The following is a 27,546-nucleotide window of genomic DNA, read 5'->3' as shown; positions in this document are numbered from 1 at the left end:
CAACACCTAGCATCAAAGAAATGTGTTCAATTGAATAATTAAATCCATCTGGTTCCAACCATATTAGTAGTCATGCTCACATCTTTGCACAAGCATATTTAAGTATTGGAAAAGTTATTAACCACTTGCAACATGAACCCTTCTAGCAGTATGGTAGGGTCCATGGACGTTTTAAATGTGAAATAAAACACAGAAAACTGCTAAGTAAAACTTCACATTGAAATACAGATATAAAAATATTTTGGAATAAAAACATTCACAGACCCTTACCTCAAATGATCCCAGACATATGGTATCAAGGAAGCATAGATTTAGAGTTAGATCACAAAGGTCATTAACTCCAATCCCCTCATTTTTATAATAAGCCCCAAAATCCCACTGGTCATAAATGACAGAATTGAGATTTGAATCCAGATCCTGTGCCTCCACATCCATGATTATTTCTATTGTACCACACTAATTGCCTAAGATAGTCTAATACTATTGAACTTACCTTCAAGTGGATCAAAATTTCTTTTCATGTTATATGCTAATTTCAGTCTAACACTCTTAATTAAAGAATGATAACAAATATGTGTCACTGGTGCTAGGACCCATGAGTACCTGTCGTTCTCCTATTCTATTAGTGTTAGTCTAAGAGTAGTTGGGTTTTTAGGTAGACACTCCTAAGAATGTAAGAAGAGGTCTGCTCTGCAGAGTAGAAAACTAGACTGCAGTTGATAACATTCTGTTTACTATTTCTTTAGATGTCATCTTTTCAGTCTACTCTACCTGAAGTGCACTATCACCTTAGAAGAGGAGCCGTGAAAACTACTTGGACAATTGAGCCCTAAGGGAAAATAATGACAAGTCAAGGTTTATTAAGCTGAAAATGTGATTCTTTTCCCATTCATTGTTTGGTTGGTTCATTACAATTGTAAGAAAAAAAGCTTAAGTCATTTTAAAATGAGCATCCTTTACACCAGATGTTTTACAAAATGGAACCACTCATTTTTACATTGTTCCATCTGTTTTACTGTAATATACTAGACATTTACGTATTACTGTGTATGTATTTCTTTTAAAATGTGTAAGTTTTATGTAAAAATTGATATAAATATGATTTTATATAAAAAAAATTCTATGGTTCATGGAGTCTGAGTGCAAGCACTTGACAATTATCCTGTTTGTATCTTATCATTCCATTTTTACAGTTTTTGGATTGTAACAGTCGGATGAATATGTTTATTGGAGTTAGCTTCTACTCCTTCCTCCTTCAAATCTGTCAATACTTAAAGCTGGACACCTGCCTCTGATCCCATCCAAACAGAATGATTTAACCTGGAAATGGAGCCAAAATGGACCTTCAAAGGCAACCTGAAATGCTCATTACCTGTAGAAAAGCACTGTGATGCCTCTATCCTTTTCAACACAAAATCAAGCCAATTGTTTACAAAAGCAATGACTAAAAAAAAAAGTTTCTAAGGAACATTATCTTTTCTTGTTACCTGTGGACCAAGAAAGAACCTTTCTTTCCTAATAACCACATTTTCATTCAAAGGTCTTCAGTCGCCAGCCAGCATTAGACAGTGATCTATAAGCACTGCAAGGAGTCTGAGGTTCAAATTTCCTCTTTAAAAACAAACAAATAACACTGAAATTCTCCCCCCACACACACATACACTTTTTTTTTTATCTTTTTGGAATAGGGCATTAGCCAGACCCATGACTAATGTTATAAGCTTTTAGCCAAGATGGCCTTGTTGAGACTTCCCTGAAGTCCATTTTTATCAGAGGAAATAACTGAAAGACAGAATAAAGAACATATATAGTGTATAAAAATATAGAAGAGCAACTCTTCCCTGTGGCTTTATTTGGTGGTGTGACTGTTGTTCATTCTTTGTTTTACATGAGAAATTTCAGAGTACAACCTATTTAATAATGCCATTACCTAAATGCTAATTTTCTGCTGCTTGACCTGATGAAGCTCAAGACCTGTCTTTTAGTTATTTCTTTTTGCAGTTTAATTTGCAATGTTTGCACGTTCATAACATTTGTTTTGTTGTCTTCTGTTTGACAGATTTCAGTAGAAAGGTAACGGTGAGAGAATTTTCCCCCAGTTGTCAATAAAAAAAAATTTCTTCCACTCCTGTGTTTAATCTTTGTTTTATAGTTAGTCACACAAAGTATTTAGTTTGAAAAGATGTATATAAACCAGCACACAACATTGGTACCTTGGGCAAGCTTACTAGCCACCGTCTTACCTCATTCTGCCACAAGAGGGGAGACTAAACTCGCAAATCAATAGGATGAATTGGTAGAAGAATTTGCAAAGGTTTGATTATAAACCTATAGAAGACACCCCAGGTCTACAGATGGGGATGGAAAAAAATCAGGAATCATATGGTACTTCTTACCAGCAGTTAGACTAAGGTACTTCCTATCTATAAGGAAACAGGAAAACGTACAATTGTATCTATTATGGCTATCACTAGGCCAGGCATGGAAGGAGTATTCGGAAGAAATGATATTAAACACACCTTCAAAGAGCTAACAGTACCTTTTAAAAAGATAAGATGCCTTTCAGCAGATTCCAAAATTCTAGAGCCTCTTTTATCACTGGCATAAAGGCAACAGCTGTATGACCTCAAAGGTCTCTTCCTTCATCCCTAGAATCATCTCCATGGACTCCTCTCCCTGGGTATTATTAAGAGAGTGTTTGAAGAAGGGTTTTATGCAATTGGACTAGTTTAGAGAAAATATTATTTCTTTTTTGTGCTTTCTTCAAATAAATAGGTTTAGGATTTTCAAGCATGGCTGCCTATGCACAACCTCTAGCCTTGGTTACATATCAGTGTCTCTTTCACGTAAAGCATTATATCTTTGGTCCAGCTTTTCAACTAGGCAAGAGATACACTTAATTTTCTTAAGTAAAAGAACTAGATGGGAATTTTTTTCCTCTAAGAAAATGATCTTGTAAAGTGAATACAAATTTCCTTAAATCAGAAGGAAAGCAGTTATTTTAAAAACTATTTTTTGGCATTAAATAAAGATGCAAAGTCATTCATCATGTCACACAAGAGGAAATAAGGACTGGATCCATGCTTTCATTGTTTAAGTCCCATTCAGCTTGCAACATTCCCAAGTGCCCACTCAACCAGATTAAAATGTAATTGGGAATTAACAAAATAAAAATACCACAAAACATAATATTAATTTGTGGCTAAATCAATATGTGATCTGCAGGGAGCCCTATGTGTGGGTTAGTGGCCTCTTATTTTTCATTTGAGCTTTACACTACTAGTCTAATGAAGAGACTCCCTCCCTGAATCTATTCTGCAACAGAATTGAGAAGTCTTGAACTAGACTAGAACTTAAGTTTCTTGTTTTTGAGGACAGCGCTCTGTACGCTATGCTACCTTAAATCATGGAAAGCAGGAATGCTATAGGATTACCTTTTCAAAGCTTTTTTAAAAAATTTTTTTCAATGATCCCTACAATTAAAACGCAGGAGGAAAGGGTGATAAATATGCATGAACAAGAACCTACATGGCCATCACTGCTTTCCGTAGACTAAAATTTCCCTATCGGTATGACTTCCCCCATCACAGTTTTGATACATTGCAGGTTGGCATAAGAAATAAAATGGGAATTTGGGGGGAGTTATGCAGAAGTCACAGATGACATGTGAAGGTCAGAAGATGACACAGAAAGTTTAGAAACACAAATACATAAAATATATGTATAGTATTGTATAATATCGATCTATTTTATCTTTTACTACTGAATACTACATAAAAGAAAAAAGTTCATACTTCTCTGTTATGAATGAAAGGACAAAAAAATTTACACGGATTTTCCATATCACAGGGGGCACTGTACCCCTAATCCCCATTCTCTCTTGCCCTGCAATATGGAAGGGACAACTACATATACTTCAGTGGACCTGGGATCTGACTGATGTGTTCACTTCCTTTTCAATCTCTCTCTTAAAAGGGAGCTCTTCTCCCTCCTCCAAGTATAATATAGCATTTTCCAGTCCCTCTGATTTGGTTCATCACTAGAATCTGTAGCCAAGTTGTCCCTCTATCTTTAAGTACTAAATGAGACATTGTCATTGTATCTTTATATTACTATTGGCTTGTTCATCCTCTCTGTCTCACTGTGACTGTACTCAATGGATGGAAGCTGGGTGCTCGCATGGAGAAATTGTTTCTCCAATAGAATTCTCCATTTTAATCAATGTAACTACATTCATAAAAAAAGAAACAAGGTAACTTTTTCTTTTCAGATATAAAGACATTATTGATTTTTAAATCTGTTTAAGACGTATGATCGAAATAATCACATGAAATGGCCAAAAAACCTCTATTCCTTTAAAATTTCAAGGTAAGCTATGTAATCTTCTACACACTGAATTAATAGAAAAACTAGGAAATCATATTATTCTTCTTTGCATCAGTTACCGAGAAAACTTTAACCAAGTGCTTCTTGCTTGGTAACTGCATTTTCTCCAGAATCTCAAAAACTAAAACTACGTATTTTTCCATTTGCATCGTACATGCTACTTTTAAGAGATATAAAAGACAGGTAAATAGTTGACATGTTTATTCAAATAGTAAATTTCAAAGCATTAGGAGTCTAAGTTCCCACTACTTTTATACATACATGTATACATGGATATATATACGTACATATGTATGTATGTGTATATATACATACTTAAATCTACAGAACTGTAATACAGTGGTGATAATTCATTCTCCTGACCCAGAGGCACTGAAAGGTCCTGACGTACCTTGTGAAACATCCTAGATGAAATTATACACAATCCAGTTTACTACACACACTAGAGCAGCAATTATATTTCATTGCATTCCAGTTTGTTCAGAATTGGATTTATCAGAAAATTCGGCTCATCAGAAAACTACATTATCTTACCCATTCTGTGTGAATGGACTTACTAATAAAACCTCACTTGGTCCATTTTACTTTTATTATAATTGGAAGCACCATGATACAGTGGAAAGGACATTGACTCTTGAGTCCAAAGACATGTGCTCAAGCCCCACTGCTGACACTCCTACCTGTGGGACATTGGACAAGTCACCTATCTTTTGTGGATTCAGTTTCCTCAACAATAAAATGAGCAAGGGGATTAGATCTCTGAGGTTTCTTCCAGTTTTAATTAATGATAAACATATATACATATCCTTTAAACTCTAACCCAGGGGTGGAGAACATGTGGCCCTCTAGATCCTCAAGTGCAGCCCTTTGACTGAATCCAACCTTCCCAGAAAAAAATCCCCTTAATAAAAGAATTTGTTCTGTAAAACCTGGATTAAGTCAAAAGTCTGCACCCAAGGACCTAGAAGGGATCTGTTCTGTAAAACCTGGACTCAATCAAAAGGCTGCACCCAAGGACCAACAAGGCCATACTTGATTTCAAGGCTGTAGGTAACTCCACCCCTGCTCTAACCTGATCATTTTTTTCCTTCCCATACTATCTTGAACGCTCTACTGTTTCTAAGGTTAATTTGTCATGTATAATAAGTCCTCTACTTCTATCCCTATACTATACTCCAACAATTTTTGCTTCTTGTAATTTGAACATAAGGCAGGAAGAAGGGCCAAAGTTACCTTTGTAAAATGAGAGGAGGTGGAGGGGGAAGTAAGGCAAGGTAATCTTTGAGATCCCATGCAGCTCTGACAATCTTTGATTTCATTGGGCTCATATTAAAACTTAGTATAATTATGTAAAAGAAAACAAAAAAAACATTAAAAAAATCCTAAGGATGGATAAAAATACTAAGACGTATAACAAATAACCAGTAACTGTAGGCATGGTCAATTAAAGACCTTCCATTCAACTACATAATTAACCTTTATTTCCTAACTACTTCGCTTCACAACTACTGAGACCTGCCAATGATCCACCTATTTCTGAGTACCACAGTAAAATATCTTCTCCACTGCTATGCCAAGTTTTTATACAAGGAGAAAGGTCATGAAGTCCGCTTCAGTACATCTTCTATATGACCAAAGACACGGGGATCCTCAATTGTGGGAGTTATCTGGAAAGAGATCAGAGAGTCGTAAGTGCCCTAGACTCAGTTCTCCCTGCTCCCTTTGCATTTGATACGCATCATTGTCTTTTAGTAGTTTTTCAGTCATAGCCAACTCTTCTTTACCCTGTTTGAAGTTTCCTTGGCAGAGAGAGTCCATGGTTTGCCATTTCCTTCTCTAGTTCATGTGACAGATAAGGAGGCAAACAGGATTAAGTAACTTCTCCAGGGTTACACAGCTAGTAAGTGTCTGAGGCCAGATTCGAACTTAGCCTTTCTGACTCCTGCCCAGAACTCTATCCACTGTGCCACCAAGCTGCCCCTGCATTTGATATGCTTATGGGGAACTCTATACTGCCTCTTCTCTGATATAATGCAAATGGTTATTTGCCAAAAGAAAGATCCAAATGATGCTGAACTATTTTGAACCTCTTTTATATTAACAAAAAGAATTAAATTATTGGAAAATTTTACAAAGAAAATCTTCTCCAGAGGCAGATATCTAGCACTTTGCATATCATCCATGTAAACAGATGCCTACATAGGAAACATTATATTTACTGGGATGAATGGTGGGCAGATTTTCTAATGCCAATCTTCATTTTTTAAAAATTATAGATATAATCACAAGATCTCTTTCTTTTTTATTATAAATCCTAATATTATAGTACACATGAAAGTGATATACTCATAGACACAAATATGTATATGGACATATTCACGTAAACACATTCTGCCTAGTTCAATATTTCTTAATGGGTAATCCATGAATATCTTTAAAATATCTTAAAATTATTTAAGTTTTTAATTTTAAAAATATCTAATATTTTTAGATTTTATTTTCAAAATATTGTATAATTGTATTTCAGTATAGTGAGTTTCTTTTATAAGTATTCCTTTATATGGATTTTATCGATTTAATACCATTATGTTAAGAAGGGATTCACTGGTTTCACAAATTGCCAAAGGGATGTAGGACACACACAGACATATGCATACACACATACACACACACACACAAATTTAAGAAACTCTAGTCTAGATCAAGATTCTTATAGTTTAATCACTCTTAGGAGGAAAAATCCATTCAAAAATTTCTTAATTTCAATTTTCATTATTCACTTAAATCATTTGTACTAGAGTAAAAGTCTCAAGGTTGAGTTATAGTTAGAAAGAAGGGAGTCCAAATTGCCTATTTATAAGGAGCTTCTCTTTGTAGTTTCATCAGAGAAGTGGTAAAGCATTGGGTGGTCAAAAGGATGGACTTGGAGTCAGGAAGTCCTGGGTTCAGATTTTGCCTTTGATTCTTCCTAGCTGCATGATCCTAGACAAGTTCTCAACTTCAATGTCCTCATCTATAAAATGGGAGTGTTGTACCAAATGATCTTTCAGGTCTCTTCCAGTTCTAAATCTATGATCCTTTGTTCCTCCTTATGATACGTATTAGTTGTATGATCCTGCATTTAACCTCTCTGGGCCTCAGTTTCCTCATTAGTAAAATGAGGTGTTTCTTAGCCAGCACCAAGTGGTTTTGATGATAGCTGCTTTATCATACAATTTAAGATCTAATATTGCTAGGTAAAATTAGGTGTTTGGAGCAAATGATCTTTTGGATCATTTTCAGCTCTAAATCCATGATTTTATAAAAAGAGATCTCCAAAAAAAAAAAAAAAGAAAAGAAAGAAAAGAAAAGGCTGTTTCCCCTCACTATAGTCATTACTAAAAGCTGCCACGAGGCCAAGGCTGTGTCTCACTTGCTTCACAATTTCTTCCAAACTTTCTCCTCTGCAGCATTTTTGTCTGGGGTAGAAATTTCAAATTGTGAGCACAGAGCAATTTTAAGGAATCTTTAATCATACACGGAGTCAGGGAAAGATGGCAGGTTTCTCACCTTTCCTCAGTACACAAAATGCTAATGGAACGTGACCTTGAATTTTAATTATCTTACATTGCCTTGAAAGGAAAATATCTTCCTATAGTCGTAGGTATAATCAAGGGACTCACATGCTAGTTTGCAGATGTCTATCAGGTCAATCACTGCTGACCTTTGGATAGGGCTCCATACCAAGTTCTTTATGTTATATCATTAGGACCTCAGAACAGCTTTGTTTAGGCAAGATCCTCCAGGTACCATTATTCCCAATTCTGTTGCTGTCTCATTTCATGTCAGACTCTTCGCTACTCCATTTGGGATTTTCTTGGCAGAGATACTAGAGTGGTTTGCCATTTTCTTCTTCAGCTAATTTAACAGATGAGGAAACTGAGGCAAACAACGTTAAGTGATTTGATCAGGGTCACACAGCTGGTGACCATTAGAAACAAGTCTGGAACCCAAGTCTTCCTGACTCCAAATCCATTCTCCTATCCCTGGTGCTTTACTGCTTTGGTAATACAACTATAAACAGCAGCTGCTCCATAAATTTGCAATTTTTTTTTACTTTTCTATTTCCTTAAGCCTATTAGTCATAATACACATATCTCATTTTCAAATTCATTACCATCACATCTCATTTATTTCCTACTCTTTTACACCCCAGATGCAATTCAGCTAAAAGCCTGAGGAATAAGAAAGATAAGGGTGGCTAGCCCTTCCATTAGGCTGGATCCACAGCTACTCATAAATACCTCTAAGGGGGTCTATTTCAAGGCTGGAATTCAGCTGTGGAGAATGGCTTAGATGCTACATCTTACTACTACCAGTGAAATCAAAGGGAAAACAAACTTAGCACTACTACTCAGTGTTACAAATTCTCAGCCGAGTACCTTGTAAGGCTTTCCATTGACAAGAGCAGACAGAGTTGACCTGGGTATCTTGCCCGAGCGTGTCTTGGGTAACTGGTTAACAAACACGGCATGCCGGAAAGCCGCCACTGGGCCGATGCTGTGTCTCACATGCTTCACAATTTCTTCCAAAATTTTCTCCTCTGTAGCATTTATGTCTGGGGGAGAGATTTCCAGTTATGAGCGCTGAACAATTTTAAGGCATCTTTCATGATACAAGGTACCAATACAGAGTCAAGAAAGGATGGTGGATTCTCACCTTTCTTCAGTACACAAAGTGCTAATGGGACATGACCTTTCAAAGGATCCTCCTTGCCGACAACAGCACAGTCTGCTACCATACCATGAGAAAGGACCGACTGGAAGAGGGAAAGATATTAATTTCAGTGTAGTAATCTAATTTACTATGACAAGAGGAGGAGAAAAAAAAAAAGAAGAAACATACCAAGGAAGCCAAAAATTAGCCTATTGCCACCTCCCTGAAAATGACTACTAATCCCTAACATCATTACCCACCAGGGCATCTGTTCCGGCACCACAAGGTAGCCACTGAGTGCTGACAATAATTAAGACAAATCACTTAGCTTATTTCCAAGTGAGGGGATTATTTTCTTCATTACAGCCACTTAATAATGAAGCCAGGGAAAATGTACAGTAGGTGCCAAATATAAACAAACAGTGTCCAATTAGCAAAAGACTCTCGAGAGCAGGTTCCAACAGTGTAATCTGCCCTTGATGTGAGGCACAAAGAGACACTGCTGAGGTGGCCAAGGGAATGGAGTGCATCTGGGAGAAAGATGGCCAAAACACCAGCCTTTCCACTCAGAATGATTAGGGTCACCAGCGAAAAGTAGGAAGAAATCATGGGAAGACCTTGATTCCAGAGGATGTGTGATGAAAATATTCCATCCACAGAGAGGTGGTGGACTAAGAACAGAGAATAAAATATATATTTTTGTACATGGACAATATGGAATTTGTGTTACTTGACTATGTTTCTATGTTACAGGACTTTTTTTTTTTTGTTTTTTTTAATTGTGGAAAAGAAATAAAACTGACATCGTGCTACATGCTAAGGATACAAAGATAAAGCAAAGACTACCCTTGTGCTGAAAGAGTAAACACTTCTAATGCAGGAGACAACATAGATAAATCAGAACATACAATGTGGAGTACATTAAGTCACTAGATCTTTCCCTTCTCTCACATCCTATAGCACTTGGAGTCAGCATCACCTTGTGCACTCCATCATTCAGTACTCTAGTTGCATCATCTATATTGTCTTTTCCTCCAGAGAGATAATGGAAAGAATATTGGATTTAGAATCTAAGGTTCGAGTCTCAGCTTATAACCTCTGATCCTGGGCAGGTTACTTAACCTCTGAATGCCTCAATTTTCTCATCAGTCCAATAAGAAATTCAGACTAGATGGACTTTAATGTCCAGTCTGGCTCTAAATCAATGAATATATCCTGAATTCAAGGACAGTACCTTTTTTTTTTTTTTTTTTACTGTCTGGGACATCACCATAGTACCAGTCACATTGCAAATATTGTTGACTTTCTGACTGGAAGATACACAATTTTTTCATCATGAGCTAATATCTAACAAATAAGCTTCTGTTGGAGATGTGCGGAGCCAAATTCTACAAATGCCAATGCATCTGGCAAAGAATCACTCTCCTTTCAGACTATTCTCCAAGTTATAAGTGCTTTGTCTATCCAGATGACAAAAATTCATCTTCCAGATATCAAAGACCCACTATTTACCTGCCAAATGAACATGTTGTACATGCTCCGGGGATTAGCTGCATCCCTTTCCTTTTGGCTTCAAGTTTCTTAAACTAGGTGGCAAAAGATATCTTTTCATTGGTAATTAATTGTGCAGTGTCAGCTTCAGCAATCATGCTGAATTATACCTGTCGAAACAATCCTTGGGGGAAATAAGCTGGTGAGATGAACCATAGCTGTAGGGAGAATTGCCACAAAGTCCCCAAACATCTTATTAATTCAGTTTTTCAAAATCAAACTATAAGTCAGATGTTTTCTCAACTAATCAGCGTGATTGTTTTTAACTGACTAGACTTGCTTTCTTGTGTCTTGTAGACCTAGTCAAAGATGATCTTGACTGAAAATTCTACTTGTCATGTTTTTAGCAGAATCACAGAATTTGAGAGGTGGAAGTGACCCCCAAAACCACCGAGTCTAAGTCATACAAAAAAAAAAGAATTGCCACTAAAACATATCTATCTAATAGTCACCTATTTCTCTGCTTGACATCTTCCAAAAGGGCCATCCCACCTCTTTATGAGGCATTTTCTTCTGGATAGATTTTTACTGGTAACAAGACTAAGTTGGTCTCTTTGCCCTTTTTTTCTACTGCTCTTGATTCAAGTTTTTTGGAGTCAAAATATTATAAGTCTAATCCTTCTTCTTCACAACTGTGTTTTAAATATTCTTAGACAGCTGGCATATCCCCCCAGAGTCTTCTGTTTTTCAAGTCAAGCATCATCAATTGTTTCAATATTTCCTCATATACCAACACTTTTACTATAGCACTTTTAGAAGAAATAATTTTTTAGGAGAAAAATTTAGTGAGAAACATAATTTTTTATGAGCCAAAAAATGGGGAGATGAGATTTTTTTTAATCCTGACACATTGTTTCAAAACAGATGAGATGATGCTACCTAAATCCCGATGGCCTCAAGGGAGGATGAAAAGTTCTATGGACACAAAATATTCTGAGGAGATAAAGGCCAATTGAAGTCAAGGTCAACAGCATGGCATGTGGAAATTTTTATCACAGGAGGGAAATAGAGGTGCCAATATAGAGTCAAGCTTTCCCCTGAAAGCTTCAACCTTTGAACTCTGTAGTATGGACCTTTGTCCAAAGGATCAACCAGGGCTTTTCCACTAGTATAATCTGGGCTTCCTGAGGGAGTTAAGTGTCAAGCTGGTTGGTTTCTGGCATTAAGAGCTATAAGGCTTGATGGACCCTACAAAGAAATCTGGAAGCAATGCACTGTGGTGGGGAGTGACAGTCACCTAATGAGGGGTACAGAAATGGGCATGTTTAGATATGGCCAATCCATCAGAAGGCATGTTGTCTTCTTGTCACATGTACAATGGATGAGATGGAAAGTTGATTGAGATTTGTCAAAATTGTCAACCACTACTCATTTGGGAGATTCATGGAGAGGAGAATGATAATGATGGGAAAGGCCTAGAAAGTATCATTTAGGACTCTGAAATCCTAGTCAGAAATTAGAAGATTTCTAGGGACATGGGATTTTTGCCTGTTTTTCCAAGTCAAAGTTTGTATTTCAGATAAGAAAGAAGGATATGGAAAATAGATAGCCAGTGAATATGTCATGTTGAAGAAAATAATTTTGTCTTTTGTTTTTTGAGAAGAGTCAGGAAGAATACTTTAACCCTTGACTGTAGGATCCTAAATGAAGAGACTATCTATCTAGTCCTGATCTCTCATTTTACAAATGAGGAAACTAAGTCTAAGGAAACTAGGTAATTTGTTAGATAATGAGCATCAGAAAAGGAATGGGGAATCCAGATGTTGAAATATACCAATGTACATTGTATGGGCAATAAAGTGAACTTAAGCATTTAAAGTAAGGAAGCAAATATGTCTAAAAATTTTGCAAAGATTTAGTAAGATGGGACACATGAGTTAAATGAAATAATGGAAATATTGATCTCTTTTCAAAGAAATATAGATGAGAGAGGAAATAACAGACTAGCACTATGTAAAGAAGATATATAGCTGCGTGGTACTAATGAATCTCAGGAGACATTTATAGTGGAAATATTTAGGTGAGGATAAAAGGAGAGAGAATGAGAGGGGAGTTTAGAATGGCATACCAGATCCCCTGGCCAAGTGGAAGAAATAAATGATGATAATAGATCAAAAACTAATACTGAGACAAGATATAGTAGTAATGAGAACTTTCACTACATGATTACCTGGTGGAAATCTTTTTTATGCTAAAAGCAGACCATCTGATAAATATTTTATTTGTACAATTGACAATTTCATCTCTCAGAAGATATGGGAAGTGAATTTTAATGAGGGTAAATGGGAAATCTATAAAGTTTGGAAAAGCCAATGTACACTTGCTAGAGAGATGAGGCTAACCAGAAAGCAATTCATGTAAAAAAGGCTGAGGCTTTGTTTTTGACCTTCTCTAGTGGAGTCAGGCCTTCCCTGTAGTAGATTCATAGCAAACATGCACTGAGTTGAATTTGTTGATTGAAAGATTACAGTGTAATGTAATTTTCTTTTTAAAGAAAAGCTCATGTAACTTTTAGGCTGTTGTTACAGCCTGCATACAAAGTCCAGAAAGAAAGGGAACTGATAGTTCAATTACTCTCCTTTCCAATCAGAGGCAGTTATGGGCATCATATATCAGGCAAAACACTGACAAACTGAAACATGTCAGAGCAGGGTGAAGGAGATTAAAAGGTGTCTCAAGAAGACTTGTTGAGAGAAAAAGGGAACATTTTACCTGAAATAGCAAAGACTTCGGGATGGCTATCTTTAAATATTTAAAGGCCTTTCACACAGATGAGGAATTAGATTTATTTTGTGTTACCAGAGGGCAGGAATAGCACAAGTGGATTGATTTCATGAGACAGTGAGTTCCTCACTACTGAAACTCTTCAAGAGGCAGGATGGTTATTAATTGAGGACACCACAGAAGATATTTCTGCATCATGATGGGGTTAGACTAGAGAATGTCTTGTTAAATTTCTTCTTCCAATACCATTCCATGATTTTGTGGGCTTGGGATATGTCATGGTCAAAGTCTACATAGTGGGAGAGAGATGCTGAACTTCAATGAAATAGCTCCTAGTATCCAAAACTTTCCTCAAAACAAAGGCCAATCTTTCTAATTACCAAGTTTCCTAGAGTTGCTGCATCAGCAGGGCTCATGGAACACTGAAGTCTACAGAAAATTAGAAATAATTATCATTCAGAGGGCAAGACAGGAGTACATGGCAGACACAAGCTAGGTGTGATACATTATAAGCAATGAATTACAAAGAACTCGAACAGGGATTTTGTCAAAGAAACACAAGATCACAAAGAGGAATGGGTTGCTATAGGGTGAAATTGAGGGACAGGTATTGGTCAGCTCCTTTGTTCTATTGGTATCCATTAAATGTAAAGAATGAATAAAAAAATGCAAAAGCACTGAAACACTGTGTGCTAAAGGCTGGGGAAATAAATATAAGCAAGTAACACAGCCCTCCCCAGGAAGGAATTTTCATGCTAATGGGGAAAGAATACATAAGAGAGCTAGAGTTAGAAAATGGCCAGAGGAGAGAATTTTGGGAGGAGGCTAGAGTAAAAGTGACTTTGGCCTGCAAATGGCCAGGAAAAGGTACGATGGAAGATTCCTAAAATGTAAGGTGGACCTATCCTTTTCACCTTATGGGAGTACCACGCAGGATGTACCGGCAGAGATGGGTCACATCTCTGTGGAAGCCACATCTACTATGACGCCATCAGAGATCCATTTATTTATTTAAGGGTTTTAATCCTTGGTAGAAAATTTCCTTCTGCCTGTTTCACAAGGAGCTAAGGCTGAAAGCTTCAATAAAGGTAATGTCAAGAAAGTCTTCTTCGTTCTTCAACAAATAATATCTGAGTCATCTCCAGTCATCCTGATGGAATATGACGTCACTGGATTCAGATGGCTGTGGAGGAGAAGGGAGGCTGGTGACCTGCGCTGCCCTCCCTCACTCAAAACAAAGTCAATTTCAAGTCATGTCAGTTTCTCTGATGGCATGGTCTTCTTCGGCAACGAAGGACAAACACACACACACACACACACACACATCTGGGGGAAACACAAAAATGAGGGTTTGAGGTAGAGAACCACAAATAATTTGACTTCTGAGATGAGGAGTCCTATGACAATGAGAAGACTGGGTACCCAAAACAAGGATCAGAAATTCTTATTTATGGATTCAACAAATATTTAACAAATGCCTCCTATGTACAAAGCACATCCAGGCATGAGGTAGCTGTGGTTCAAGGACAACTGTGTTACCTGAGATTTGTCTTTAGTAACTTTATTCACATTGGGAAATAGCTGAGACCCTTGAAGATAGATAGTTATTGCCACTTCTTGAGACAATTAAACACGTTCTTTAAACATTTTTAGTGGCATCCTGTACTGTGAACTTTAATTGGGATAAGAGGGACAGTGGAATTATTCATTTATCTTTTTAACAATCTCCAGGAAATTGATTTAAAACAGATAGCAACATAGGGAGTCTAACTGTAGTAGAGGAAGAATCAGAGGGAGAAGAGGAAAATCAAGATTAAAGATAAAACTTGAATATGCATTAAGAAAGCAATCTGAGAAATATTGTGAGAAAATTCCCATCTTCATTAATATTCATATTATACAAGATAATACTGAACAAATGTAAGATGATTTAAAGTCCATGGCAATCAAATCTCCAGGTATACTCACTAGGCACACACTCTTTCTGGGGAAGCCATTGCTCCTGTACTAGTGAAAAAAGCACTTAATTGGAAACAAGCAATGGAATTTTGGTCAAAACAACCTTCACAGAGGCAAATTGCTTTGAACGCTGCTATAGGCTTTAAGTATAGTATTTTAACACCAAAGTTCCAAGTTTCCATGGATACCAATAGAACTAGAGAGAGGGAAAGGGAGAGGGAGAGGGAGAGGGAGAGGGAGAGGGAGAGGGAGAGGGAGACAGAGACAGAGACAGAGACGGGGTGGGGGGGAAACTCAAAGGAATCTAATTCTCCTTTTTTCAAAGGGAGACAAGACATCATATGACATAGGGTGTTAGACTTAGGGATAGAAAGAACCTTAGGGGCATTGGAGTTCAACCTCCTTCTTTTTACAACTGAGGAAACAGACTGGGGGAGATTAAGTGACTTACTCAGGTCACATAGCTGGTAATATTTAAGAAGAATATTGGTTCCACATCCTCCTGATTCCACATCCAGGACGCTTTTTTGAACAAAGAGATAAAACTTTGTACTGAAGGCAAAAGCACTGGGACTTGAGATCCTTTCTCCAATGAACCCATCCAGAGCAATGAAAAGTTGGGTGCAAATGACTTGGCCACCCAGGGTAACACGTAGGGTTTCTATAGCTCGTTAAGATTTTACTTTATAAGTATTATCTCATTTGACACTTACAACAATCCTGTGAGGTAGGTATGATTACTATTCCTAATATACAGATGAAAGATTCTGAGGCTGAGAGGTCAAGTGACTGCCCCAAGGTCACATAGCTAATGAGTTCTAAGGTGAGATCTGAACATAGGTCAACATAACTCCAGACCCAGTGCTCTCTCCACTTAGAGATCCTTTCTCAAAGGTCAGTTCTGGTTCCATGTGCCTCTCTCTGATTCATGACTTACAAATAGAGAAGTACCCAATTTGCTTCAGTGGTTGAGCTGAAAACTGAATATTTCCTGCGGTTCTTGAGGAAAAACAATAAAAGCCCTCCATGAGGAGAGTTCTGTCCATTTTGTCCTAGGTAAAGGTGTATGCTCTAATATTTCAAGGATCCACAATTTCATGGAGAGTTCCTCCATCAAGACAGATAGCAATTCCTCTACAACTTGGAAAGTAATTACTGAGTTGCTGTAGTCCTCAAGAACCTATCATCCATTGAGCAACCTGGTACCGAACCTCTTTGAAATTAGGCTGGTTTTTGAATGACAGACATAGGGTCCATCCCCACACCTGTCCCCTAAATCTTTCATCTTGATATGGAACTTGCAAAAGAAGGCTGACCTTAAGAGTCATTGGACCATGATCTGAACTTCTTCTACCGCTTACTAGCTGTGTGACCTTGGACGATTCACTTAGTGTCTTTGGTCCTCTGTTTCCTCATCTGAAAAAGGAGGAGATTGAACTAAATGACCTGTTTCTTTCCACATCTAGATCTATGATCCTATGGTCAGCTAGAGCTCACACTCCATTAGCATAATCTGAATCTAGGACTACTAACAGTAAGAGCTAACATTTATATAGCACTTATTATGTGCCAGATACTGTGCTAGGAGCTTTACAATGTTTATCTCACTTGATCCTTACAACATCCTGGAGAAGTACAGAATATTGTTATTCCCATTTTACAGAGGAGGAAACTGAGGAATGCAGCATTAGAATAGCCCATGAACAACTAAAACATTGTGAGAAATTATGTTTCCCCTTGAAAGACATGAGGAAAAGAAAAAAGAAATATATAGGTTTCACAAACTCTGAAGCATTACATAAATGTTTGCTTTTAGAACAAAATGCACTAGGACGATGGCCATCTTAATGAAAAGGTCACTAAAGGAGTACGGAAAATTTGCATGCATTTGCAGATTTTCATTTCTGACATACTATTTGGTTTTGTTGATTTTTTTCCCTCTTCTATTTCTTTAAAAAAAATCTTTGTTATATGGGATGATTCTCTGGGAAGTGGAAATATAGATATAGATAGATTGATAGACAGACAGACAGACAGATAGATAGACAGAAACTATGACAGAGAGGGAAATTGAGGCAACGTAAAAAATAATAATTGTGATTTTTTTTTTTAAAGCAAGTTGATCTCTGGGTCATTGCAGAGCTACTAGAAGTCCTGGAAGATAGCTAATGACATATAATTTATCCTTTATGTCCTCTATGGTGGAGCAATGGGCTACTGTTATTACTGCTCTTGTGACCAGCACAGCCAGCTAACTATGTAGCTGGCATTTACATAGCATTTGCCAATCTCTTCATATATGCCACCTCAATCAATGAGGCAGTCCCTAAAGGAGATATTTTTACCTAATTACTTTTCTTTGCTACAAGAGGAAAGGGCTGAAATCATTATTTTGACATAACGCAAAAAGGGATCAATAAAATGTATTTTTAAAAAGCATCACCCTATGGCTGAGCTGATGATGAGTCTGTCTGATCTTTGTTGGGATAACTCAAAAATGATAGGTTCCAAGTTCATCCCATAACCCATACTTAAAGCCTGATTTTGGTGGGGGATCCCTCAGGAGGTTGTGCTTTGTTGGTTACTCTTGGAGGACTTCAATGGAATCTTTATGTTGGGGTGGGGAACCTGCAGGCTTGAGGCTGCATGTGACCTTCTAGGTCCTTGGGTGTGGCTTTTTGATTGAGTCCAAGTTTTATAGAACAAATCCTCGAGGACTCAGAGGCATTGAGGCCACAGTTTTCCCAACTGTGGAAGAGACTGCTCCACGATTCAAGGGTAAATAAAAGGATTAGTTAGCAGCAGCTAAGATGGACAGAGCACTGGCCCTGGAGTCAGGAGAACAAGAGTTCAAATTTGGCCTTAGACACTTCCTAGCTATGTAACCTTGGGCAAGTCACTTAACCCCAATTGCCTCAAAAACAAAATAAGGGAATTAGTTTATAATTTAAGGAAGTAGGTGAAGTGGACATCCTGAAGTCATGAGCATATATTCTACATACTTGTTTGTTAAATGTCAGTAATTTAACTAGGTTCCAATCAGAAACTTGGGGAAAATGTGGCAAATTTGGGTGTTCAAGTTCTCTATTTCCCCTTTATCTTCCAAAACTTCAGCTCTACCTACAGTAACACACTGGTAGCTACAATATTTTCAAGTAGTCTGTGCCTTATACTTAGCTGCCATTATTATTTTCATACCTTTTCTTCACTTTAAGTGAGTACCTGAAAAGGCCTTAGCCTAAAAGGCCGATGTCTCTCTCCCAGTGCATCCTGGGCCCTCTCCCGTCATCCTGTGGAATATCTGATGACTCAGGAGAAGAAAGTGAGGTTGGTGATCTGCACAGCCCTCCCTCACTCAAAACCAAGTCAAGTGCAAGTCATGTCATCATTTCCCTGATGTCATGGTCTTCTTCAAAAACAAAGGACGAACACAACAATACCTTCTCCCCAATAAGGTAGCATTCTGATTGCTATCAAATGCTAAGCATATTAAATAGCTATATTTTAAATTAAATGTGACTATCAAAAATGTACATAGAAGTAGGAAGTCATCTTAAAGAGGCAAGAAATGAAGAGGTTCTTTTCTAACAAGTCGACCAAAATACTCGAGGCGTGAATTTCAATTTCCAAGTTTTACAAAAGGGAGAACCAAGTTTAAATGGTGACACTAGAATAATAGTACACATGGGTCATATCTACCAAAATATTTAATAAAATGCCTTCCTGTCAGTGGAGCATGAGAGAATTGGCTGCCTCACTGAGACAGCTAAGTATACAGAAGAAGTGCTGATAAACTCTAGTGTGCTGGAAATGAAGATAAATCCCCACTTTACAGGAGGTGACTATCATTTTAATTAGGGGAGGAGATTAGTTGAACTTCTAATTCTGTTTTTGCTGATCTCACTGAAGCTTTAATTGTGCTATTAAACATTTTCTCCCATTTAAATGGCAGTTTGTCCCACGCCCATGTATAACTTTTGCACTTTCCTCAGGGATTCCCTAACCTCAAACTCCTTTCTTTGGTCACCATTTCTCTATATATGGTGTCTCCTACATTAGAGGATGAGATCATTTTATTATCTAATTTTTAAAAACATAAAATCTAAAGTTTCACATTTTCACATGTAATCCTTTTTTCTGTTCCATTTATATATGTAAATGCTCTCTCTTGCTAGGGTATATCTGCTAAAATTCATAATGAAAATATAAAATGGAGAATATTAGCTTCTTGAGAGTTAGGGACTTCCTTATTTTTTGTATTTGTATCCTCATTACTTAGCTCAGTACAATATACAAATCCTTTTTTATTCAATTCATCCATTCATCTGTTTAACCATCCATCTAGACTGGATCAGGACCAGAAGAAAATAATCTGTATCATCAATTTTAAGCTGGAAAGAACCTTAGAAGCCATCAAGTTCATTCCTATCAGCCCCATGATGATTTTGAACCAATGACACTAACACAGGGAGGTGCATCTACGTGTGTGTGTTCATCCTTCGTTGACCAAAGAAGACCATGCCATCAGAGAAATAATGACACGACTTGCACTTGACTTTGTTTTGAGTGAGGGAGGGCTGTGCAAGCCACCAGCCTCACTTCTCCTCCAGAGTCATTTGAATCCAGTGACCAGATATTCATCAGGATGACTGGAGATGACCCAGGAGGAGGCAATTGGGGTTAAGTGACTTGCCCAAGATCACACAGCTAATGAGTGTCAAGTGTCTGAGCTCACATTTGAACTCAGGTCCTCCTGACTCCTGTACTGATGCTCTATCCACTGCACCGCCTAGCTGCCCCAAATCTATGTACATAAGGCTACAGAAGTCAGAACTGCCTGAGGCAAAATTTGAACTCAGATTCTTCTGAGGATACACTGTATCATGTTCTCTCCTAATAATTATACTAGCAATTATAATAAGTCATGAACTTAACTATGAAAGGAATTATAATATGATGGATAAAGAACCATCCTTGAAGTCAGGAAGAAATTGGATTTAAATATTGCCTCTGACATATACAACCTGGGTGACTGAATCAAGAGTAAATCTCCTGGACCCCAAGCAACTCTGAAACTAAGTTACATGTGAGTTATCCCTCTGTACGAATACAGGGAATTGACATATTTGGAACATCATCTAAGAATGAAATCACAGAACTGGACCAAAATATGTATAATACTTCGAAGTATACAAAATATTTTCTTCAAAAGAGCTATATGTAAACAGTATTATCTCCACTTTGCAGATGGGTTATCCAATGTACAGATAATACAAAAGAACTCAATCCTAGCGGAGCCAGGATCCTCACTCTCCCTCACAGACTTAGCAAATGTCACAGACAATGAAGTACACGTAATTTTGCCGAATAGAATTCCACTCATATTTTTTGATGCATTTTATCTTCTACTTCAGAGAGAGAACATGGTGTAGCCAATAAACAGCTAGTCTTGGAACCAGGAAAACCTCTATGCCAATCCTGCCTCTAATATATACTGTCTGTGTAACCCTGGGCAACTTACTAAACCTCTCAATGCTCTAAGCAACTCCAGAAGACTCTAACTTGCAGAGAAGGTACCAACATTTATCTGCAGAGAATTCTGTCTCTCTCAAGAGTTGCCTTGTCAATGAAACCACAGATCTAGTCCTATCTTCATCCTTATTCTCATTCATCTTTAGGAAGAGAATTCATTATCCAGTATTCTTTAATACCTCTTCAATGGCACCCGCTGAAATCCTGTGACCTGCCACATTGATGACATCATCGACTCGAGACATCACATACAAATAGCCATCTTCATCCATGTAACCAGCATCCATGGTGTCATAATAACCCTGCAAACACAAGATCCCACAAGATGAAAACAAATGCGTTTTTTGTTGTCATGTAGTTAATACATTAACATTAAAACTCAGGATATTGTAAAGTATAAAAGAATTGGACACATCTAATCTTAGGTGTTATGAGACTACTGAGTTGGATTTTTTTTATTGATTTTCAAAGCCTGTCAGATTCTGTTTGGTCCTTCAACATCCAATAATAAATTAAAAATTTCAGTATATATCCAAGTTGAGTTAACACGGTGAGCTACAAAGTTTATGACCCAATTTCTCTTCTTAATGGAAAAGCATTGTTTCAATATCCATCAGTAGCACACAGCATTTGATTGGCAGATTTTTTTCTTGAATTAAAATTAGATTTTTTCTATGTTAAAATTTGAAAGGTGTCACATAGTTTAATCTACTCTTGTTCTAGCCTGATGCTTCATCATGGCACAGAATCCCAAAAATTTATGCCAGCAGATAGTAAATTAACCAAGCCAGAATTGCTTCAGCTAAAGTCTCAGGAACAGAATGTCTTTTCTCTGATAACTATCTTCCCTGAGTATGAAGAGGTAGGAACATGGCCATGAAGCAATGATTTTTTATTTTTGTTTTTCATTTTTGCTAATCCAACTGCAAAGTTTTTTCCCCTCTGCAGAGTCACTAGAAAAAGAAATAAGATTAGATCCACAAAAGAACTTGCTCATTGTGAGAAAATGAGGAAAGATGATTCTGCTCTAAAACAGGCCACCTAGGGAGATGGTCGAACCATCAACTCCAGAAATGGTTAAAATTAAGATAAATGTGGACTCAGGCTGAATAACAATTTGAGCAATTCACATCCCTTCGAGCAGGGAATGACATCCCATGACCTTTTAAATTTCCTTTCTGCTCTAAGATTTCATGGACAAGCTACTCCTGGTTTCCTCTTGTGTGAACAAATTTGACAAGAAACAGTCATCTGAGACAGTATCTTAAAGGTTCTTACTGGAAACTTTTCAAAATACAAATGCTTGAAGGCTTCCTGGTTTTTCCAGAGCCCTGAAAATGATCCAGGAGGAAGAGGCAACCTTAGGAGAAAAATACAGAGAAGTTAGCATTCGGCAGGTGAGATTGAATGAAAGTCTACATAGGTAGACAGAGATAAGGGTATACTGTTGGTGAGATAGGTGGGTAACAGATCTTTTTGATGGAAAATACTTATATTTCTTTCAAATCCCCAAATCTGCCAACCAGGATATGATGACAAATGCCCAAACTACTAAGGATCAGAGATCACAGAATCATAGAGGTAGAACTGGAAGAAATCTTAGAAGTCATCCTGTCCAACACCTTTTTATTGATGAAGAAACTGCGGTCTAGATGGGTTTCATAAGAACAAAAGGTTATAGATTTAAAGCTGTCATCTAGACCAAGCCCTTCATTGTACAGATGATTTTTAGTGACTTCTCCATGGTCACACAGGTAGCTGGGCAGGGTGGGAATTTTAATTAAAAGGCAAGGACCATTCTTCTTTCTGTGACCTATGTACATCTGGCCCATTTTTATGCTGAGTGGAAACTGGTGTATTAACAACAATGACAGTATAAAAAATACAATAAGGGGCTTGTTGTGGTGGTTAGTGAGGGAAAGTATAGTCACTTTCTTGGAATAAGTCATAAGATCATAGAGTTGTGTGTGACCTGATTTGAACTAAAGAAGGTAAGTCGTCCTGACTCCAGTCCCAGCACTGCATCCACTGCACTACCTAACTGCCCTTTAGAAGTCACAAAGAAAATGAACTGTTTGTATTTAGATGAATTCTTGTACTTCTGCAACTTTGGGCTGGGGGAGGAGGGGTCACCAAAGCTACTCCAAGTTTTGGAAGAGAAAATCTCTCTCACAAAACTAATAACCTTTTCCCCCTAGCAATCTCTGCTTTATCTCACTGCAACCAAACATACCAGGTGAACCAGACCTTCCATCAGGTGTTCCTATCTTATCTCTGCCTATTTAATTCAATCATTACTTACCTTCTGTTGTTGCTGAGGAAGACAGTGTTCCTGCTACAGTTTATGTACTCCCTTTCTTTCCCTCTATGTCATTCAGGTGCAAACTTCCAGCTTGGAAATTCACTCCATCAATGGCACAGCTAGAATCCATCTGACACTGAAACCAGATTTTCCTGACTCCAAGATTAGCCCTCTACCCACTAACTACAATACTTCTCATGACACATAATGACCAAAAAAAAACCAAAACAGAAAATGAATGGCATATAACAAGAATATACCAATGTAGTTTATGACCAAAACAATGAAAGATCATTTCTAATCCAGAGAGTCTATCTCTCTAAATTCTACTTGTTTTCTGTCTACATGGAGAAGTGTTTAGAGCACTGACTTGGAATCAGGAAGAAACACGAATTTAAATCCTTCCTTTGATACTTATTAGCTTGTGAACCTAGATGAGTGCCTTATCTCTGTGTCTCAGTTTCCTCATTTGTAAAATAAGAGGGTTGTTCTGAATGGCCTCCAAGGTGCCTTTTAGCTCTCAATCTATTATCCTATGAATCTATGTTTTACCCATTAAATCTTCCTCCAGGGAATTCATATAGATAAATATTATCTAAAGAGCAGCTAGGTGGCACATTTGGATAACAAGCCAGTTCTAATCTGGCCTCAGACACAAAGTAGCTGTGTGTGACCCTGAGCAAGTCACTTAACCTTGTTTCCCTGGGTTTCCTCAACTGTAAAATAAATTAGAGAAGGAAATGACAAACCACTCCAAGATTTTTGCCAGGAAAACCCCAAATGCAGTCATGAAGAGTCAGACACAACTGAAAAATGACTCAACACAACAAAACATTATCTATGCCACTTACATGTTACTTTTCTCGTGATTTTATTGTTAGTATGGAGTCACAGACTTTTCAACAATTCGATCCCCATCTTCCACATATAAGATTGAGTGAAATGCTAGTTGTGAGAGGTGTGAGAGTATGGCCTAGGTGTACTTAACTCCAGCATGACTTACATACCACATTCTATCTGTCTGTTTTCTTTTTCCTATTTAGACTAAGTGCTCTTAGGTCAGAGGCCACATCTTAAGTTGTTCTATACTCTTCATGACTTAGGACAATGCAATGCTCATCTCTGGAATGTAAACCTTACTTCCTCACCTCAACCTTTAGAATTCTCATCTTCCTTCAAATAAAGGTCAGGTACCCACCTCTACAGGATGCCTCTTCTGCCCCCCTCCTCCTGTCTCAGCTGTTAGGACTCTCCTCCTCTAGAAATGACATTACATTACTTGGTATATACCAGGCATGGGGAACCTTTGGCCTCCAGCCTGCATATGGCCCTCTAGGTCCTCAAGTGAAACCCTTTGACTTGAATTCAAACTTTACTAATTTATTATATACTATATACATTATAATAACATAATATACAACCCAGGAGAATTGAAGCTCCTTGAGGGTAGGGACAGCTTTCACTTTAGTTTTTGTAACCCTTGAACTCAGCACAGTTCCTAGAATATGTCATTTCATAAATGCTTGCTAAATTGAACATTATATTCTCAGTAAATGTTTGTTCAGCAAATGCATGGATTTCTCATACAACCCACTGAATACTTTTTTTTCAATACATTACTAAAAATAAACCACTTTATTTCTTTGGGGTAATTAATCACTTCATAAAAGTGTCATGGTTTGAAAAATAAATGACAACGATGCCTGCTTTAAAAATCAGAGAACATTTAACACATGTTATCTCAGTAGATCGTCACAGCAGTTCTGTATAGGAAATGCTACAGGTGTTTTCTGAAATTCTAAAATACGCACATGGATCTTAAGGACGTGAAATGTCCCTTCATCTAGGCTGTCTGTAAACCATCTATGGCTTCCCATTCCATATGATTCTTGATCAGGTCCCTCCTATTCTAGTTCAGGGAGTCCAATCCAATGGTACCTTCTCATTCTCTTGACACAGCATGGAGATCTGCAACCTCAGAAGCATTTTGGACTCCTCACTAGCCCCTCAGCCCTTCAATTAAAATCAGTTGATAAGTCTTATTAGTTCTACTTCCACAACATCTTTATCTGTCCCTTTCTCTTTACTTGCAATCACCACTCATCACTTCTCATTCTGATTGTTCCAGTAGCCTTTTAACTGACAGAATACTTCCACTCTCTAGAAATGAAATGGGGGATAATCAATGATTACTTAGAATAGAAAGAAGTCAGCAGCTACTGACCCATACACCGTTTTTTCTCTTCTATGAGATACTTATGAAAAAGGCGAGCTTATTCATGAGGGGGAAACTTGACGAAAACAAGAGAAGATGTCATTGGTATTTTCATAGTTCATTTCCTACAGCAGACCACATTTTCCCAGAGAAACACTAAGAAATAGAGAGATTTGGATTCCTTTGAGCTCTTTGCTTATTGATTTCAGAAAACTATTTGAATCAGTAGAGGACAAAACCTCAAGAGGCTTTTCCAACAATATGCTACCCAGACCGGTTAAGATTCATCACAAGATATTCTGATAAAGAAATACAAAAATAATGTAGCCCCCTATAAATTACAGGCTCTGTTAAATGACTTGGTAAGGGATTCTTTCATCGCTGATATCAAGTAAAGTATAAAACAGAGAGACATTCTTGTCAAAGCTGTTCACCAGGTCACACAAGATGCTTGTTGAAAAGTCCAGCTAGCAGAAAGACCTCCCTATAAATGCTAAGGTCCTCTAACTGCTTCTGTTGCTGTTCACTGTTTTGCAACCTAGAGTATTACATAGCCTCCTTAAAAGGCACTCGAAAGATATTGACTTAACCCACAAAGGCAAATATAAGAAGATGAAGCATGTTTAATGTGCAGATTATAGCATGAATTTTGACAGGCATCCCATTGAGTTACATCATAAGATCCAGTTCTCTTGAATAGGTGCTATTTGTGGACAATGAGCAGGGTTCAGAGTTGAATTGGAGGATAGTATGATGGGGCGCATTTGATAACCTGTGTTATCAATAATTTGAAGTTGCATCTCACTGAAAACATTCATTTTTTAAAAATACCAATATTTTCTCAGGGAAATTTCTATGGAATACTAGGATCGCTTAAGAAGAATCAATTTAAAGTGATTTAACATGAAAGGTGATAATTTGGACTCTGCCATGTATTTCCTACAATTACTTGAATTCAAGGAGTGTTTGAAAGATATCACCAAGACCATTATAATCTGATAAGGAGATGATCTAGTAGTTTATCTGAGAATGAGGGACATCAGGATAAACATCCAAAGTTTGCCCATGAGATAAGACGAATAGCTAACATAACATGGATTAGGCTAGTTTTTCTGCCCCTTTAAAAGGTGACAAAGCTGTTTCTGGGAGTTAATTGGCACAGAGAGCTTAGGCCCAAGTTGTACCTCTCCTGATGTAGGCTCCTGTTAGGTTCTGGCCTTCTGATGAGATTCCATGTCAACTAAGGGCATAAGAAGGTCCACCCACATGGAGTTAGATCCTTCAGACATGGCAGATATTGTGCGTATTTGTCCTTCACTGCCAAAGAAGGCCATGCCATCAGAGAAATGATGACACAACTTGCACTTGACTTTCAGTGAGGGAGGGCTGTGCAGGTCACCAGCCTCACTTCTCCTCCAGAGCCATCTGAATCCAGTGACCAGATATTCATCAGGATGACTGGAGATGACCCAGGATGAGGTAATTGGGGTTAAGTGACTTGCCCAAGGTCACACAGCTGGTGAGTGTCAAGTATCTGAGGTGAGATTTGAGCTCAGGTCCTCTTGACTCCTGCACTGGTGCTCTATCCACTCTACCACCTAGCTGCCCCTCTGGCAGATAGTAAACTCTGTGTCAATCACTATACATTGCCCTGCTGGCCAGATGTATTTCCTGTAGATGAAGTGGTCATGGGTAACCCAACTATGTACTGGGGAATCCTTGTTAAATGTCATTTCTATGTTATGGCTAAGAAAATTTTCTTTTGTTAATTGTCACGTACTCTAATTTTAGTGCCTCATTTCACAGAACTAAATCTAACAAGGGACTGGCCTGAATCAGGTCCAGTCCCCAAACTTAGTCTTTCTGGTATCCATAAAATATTAAAATAATCAGGGGTACAGTTTGAGTATGTTGGGCAAATTCACCCTGAATTACTTGTCAGAAGATATGGACAAGGATGATAGAGAAGATGAGAACGTATGGATAGATCACAATCTTTCACAATGGAAGAAGTCATTTTGAGGATATCAGGGGGATATAAAAATGTGGGCCATGGGAAAGTAGGGATCCCACCTTTTTTCTTTAATATTCAATTTATTTACATTTTGTTTTCAACATTCACTTCCATAAGACTATGAGTTTTGAATTAATTCTAGTCTGATACCTCTCTTGGAAATATTAC

At 37.6% G+C, this 27,546-nt stretch overlaps 2 protein-coding genes across 6 annotated transcripts in view; one reads left to right on the top strand and one right to left on the bottom strand.

Moving 5' to 3' along the window:
- Positions 1 to 2,125, top strand: part of PPFIA2 (PTPRF interacting protein alpha 2) — a 684,724-nt gene extending 682,599 nt beyond the window's left edge. For all 3 annotated transcript variants that reach the window (XM_072655483.1, XM_072655485.1, XM_072655484.1), the window contains one exon: positions 747 to 2,125. Coding sequence is in view for 2 of the 3 variants with exons in the window: in XM_072655485.1 (XP_072511586.1) it covers positions 747 to 775 (29 nt within the window). In the remaining variant the exon portion in view is untranslated. The remainder of the gene's footprint in view (positions 1 to 746) is intronic.
- Positions 2,126 to 4,572: 2,447 nt separating this feature from the next.
- The window catches only part of ACSS3 (acyl-CoA synthetase short chain family member 3), a 261,782-nt gene continuing 238,808 nt past the window's right edge, over positions 4,573 to 27,546 (bottom strand). For all 3 annotated transcript variants that reach the window (XM_072655479.1, XM_072655482.1, XM_072655481.1), the window contains 5 exons: positions 22,126 to 22,207; positions 21,027 to 21,149; positions 9,085 to 9,184; positions 8,808 to 8,983; positions 4,573 to 6,053 (listed from right to left, as the gene is read on the bottom strand). In XM_072655479.1, coding sequence (XP_072511580.1) covers positions 5,985 to 6,053; positions 8,808 to 8,983; positions 9,085 to 9,184; positions 21,027 to 21,149; positions 22,126 to 22,207 — 550 coding nt within the window. In that variant the 3' untranslated portion in view covers positions 4,573 to 5,984. The remainder of the gene's footprint in view (positions 6,054 to 8,807; positions 8,984 to 9,084; positions 9,185 to 21,026; positions 21,150 to 22,125; positions 22,208 to 27,546) is intronic.

The sequence above is a fragment of the Notamacropus eugenii genome, chromosome 3 (assembly GCF_028372415.1).
Source record: "Notamacropus eugenii isolate mMacEug1 chromosome 3, mMacEug1.pri_v2, whole genome shotgun sequence".
NCBI lineage: Eukaryota > Metazoa > Chordata > Mammalia > Diprotodontia > Macropodidae > Notamacropus > Notamacropus eugenii.
Note: the sequence above shows the minus strand (reverse complement) of the source record. Positions and strands in the feature narration are given on the sequence as shown.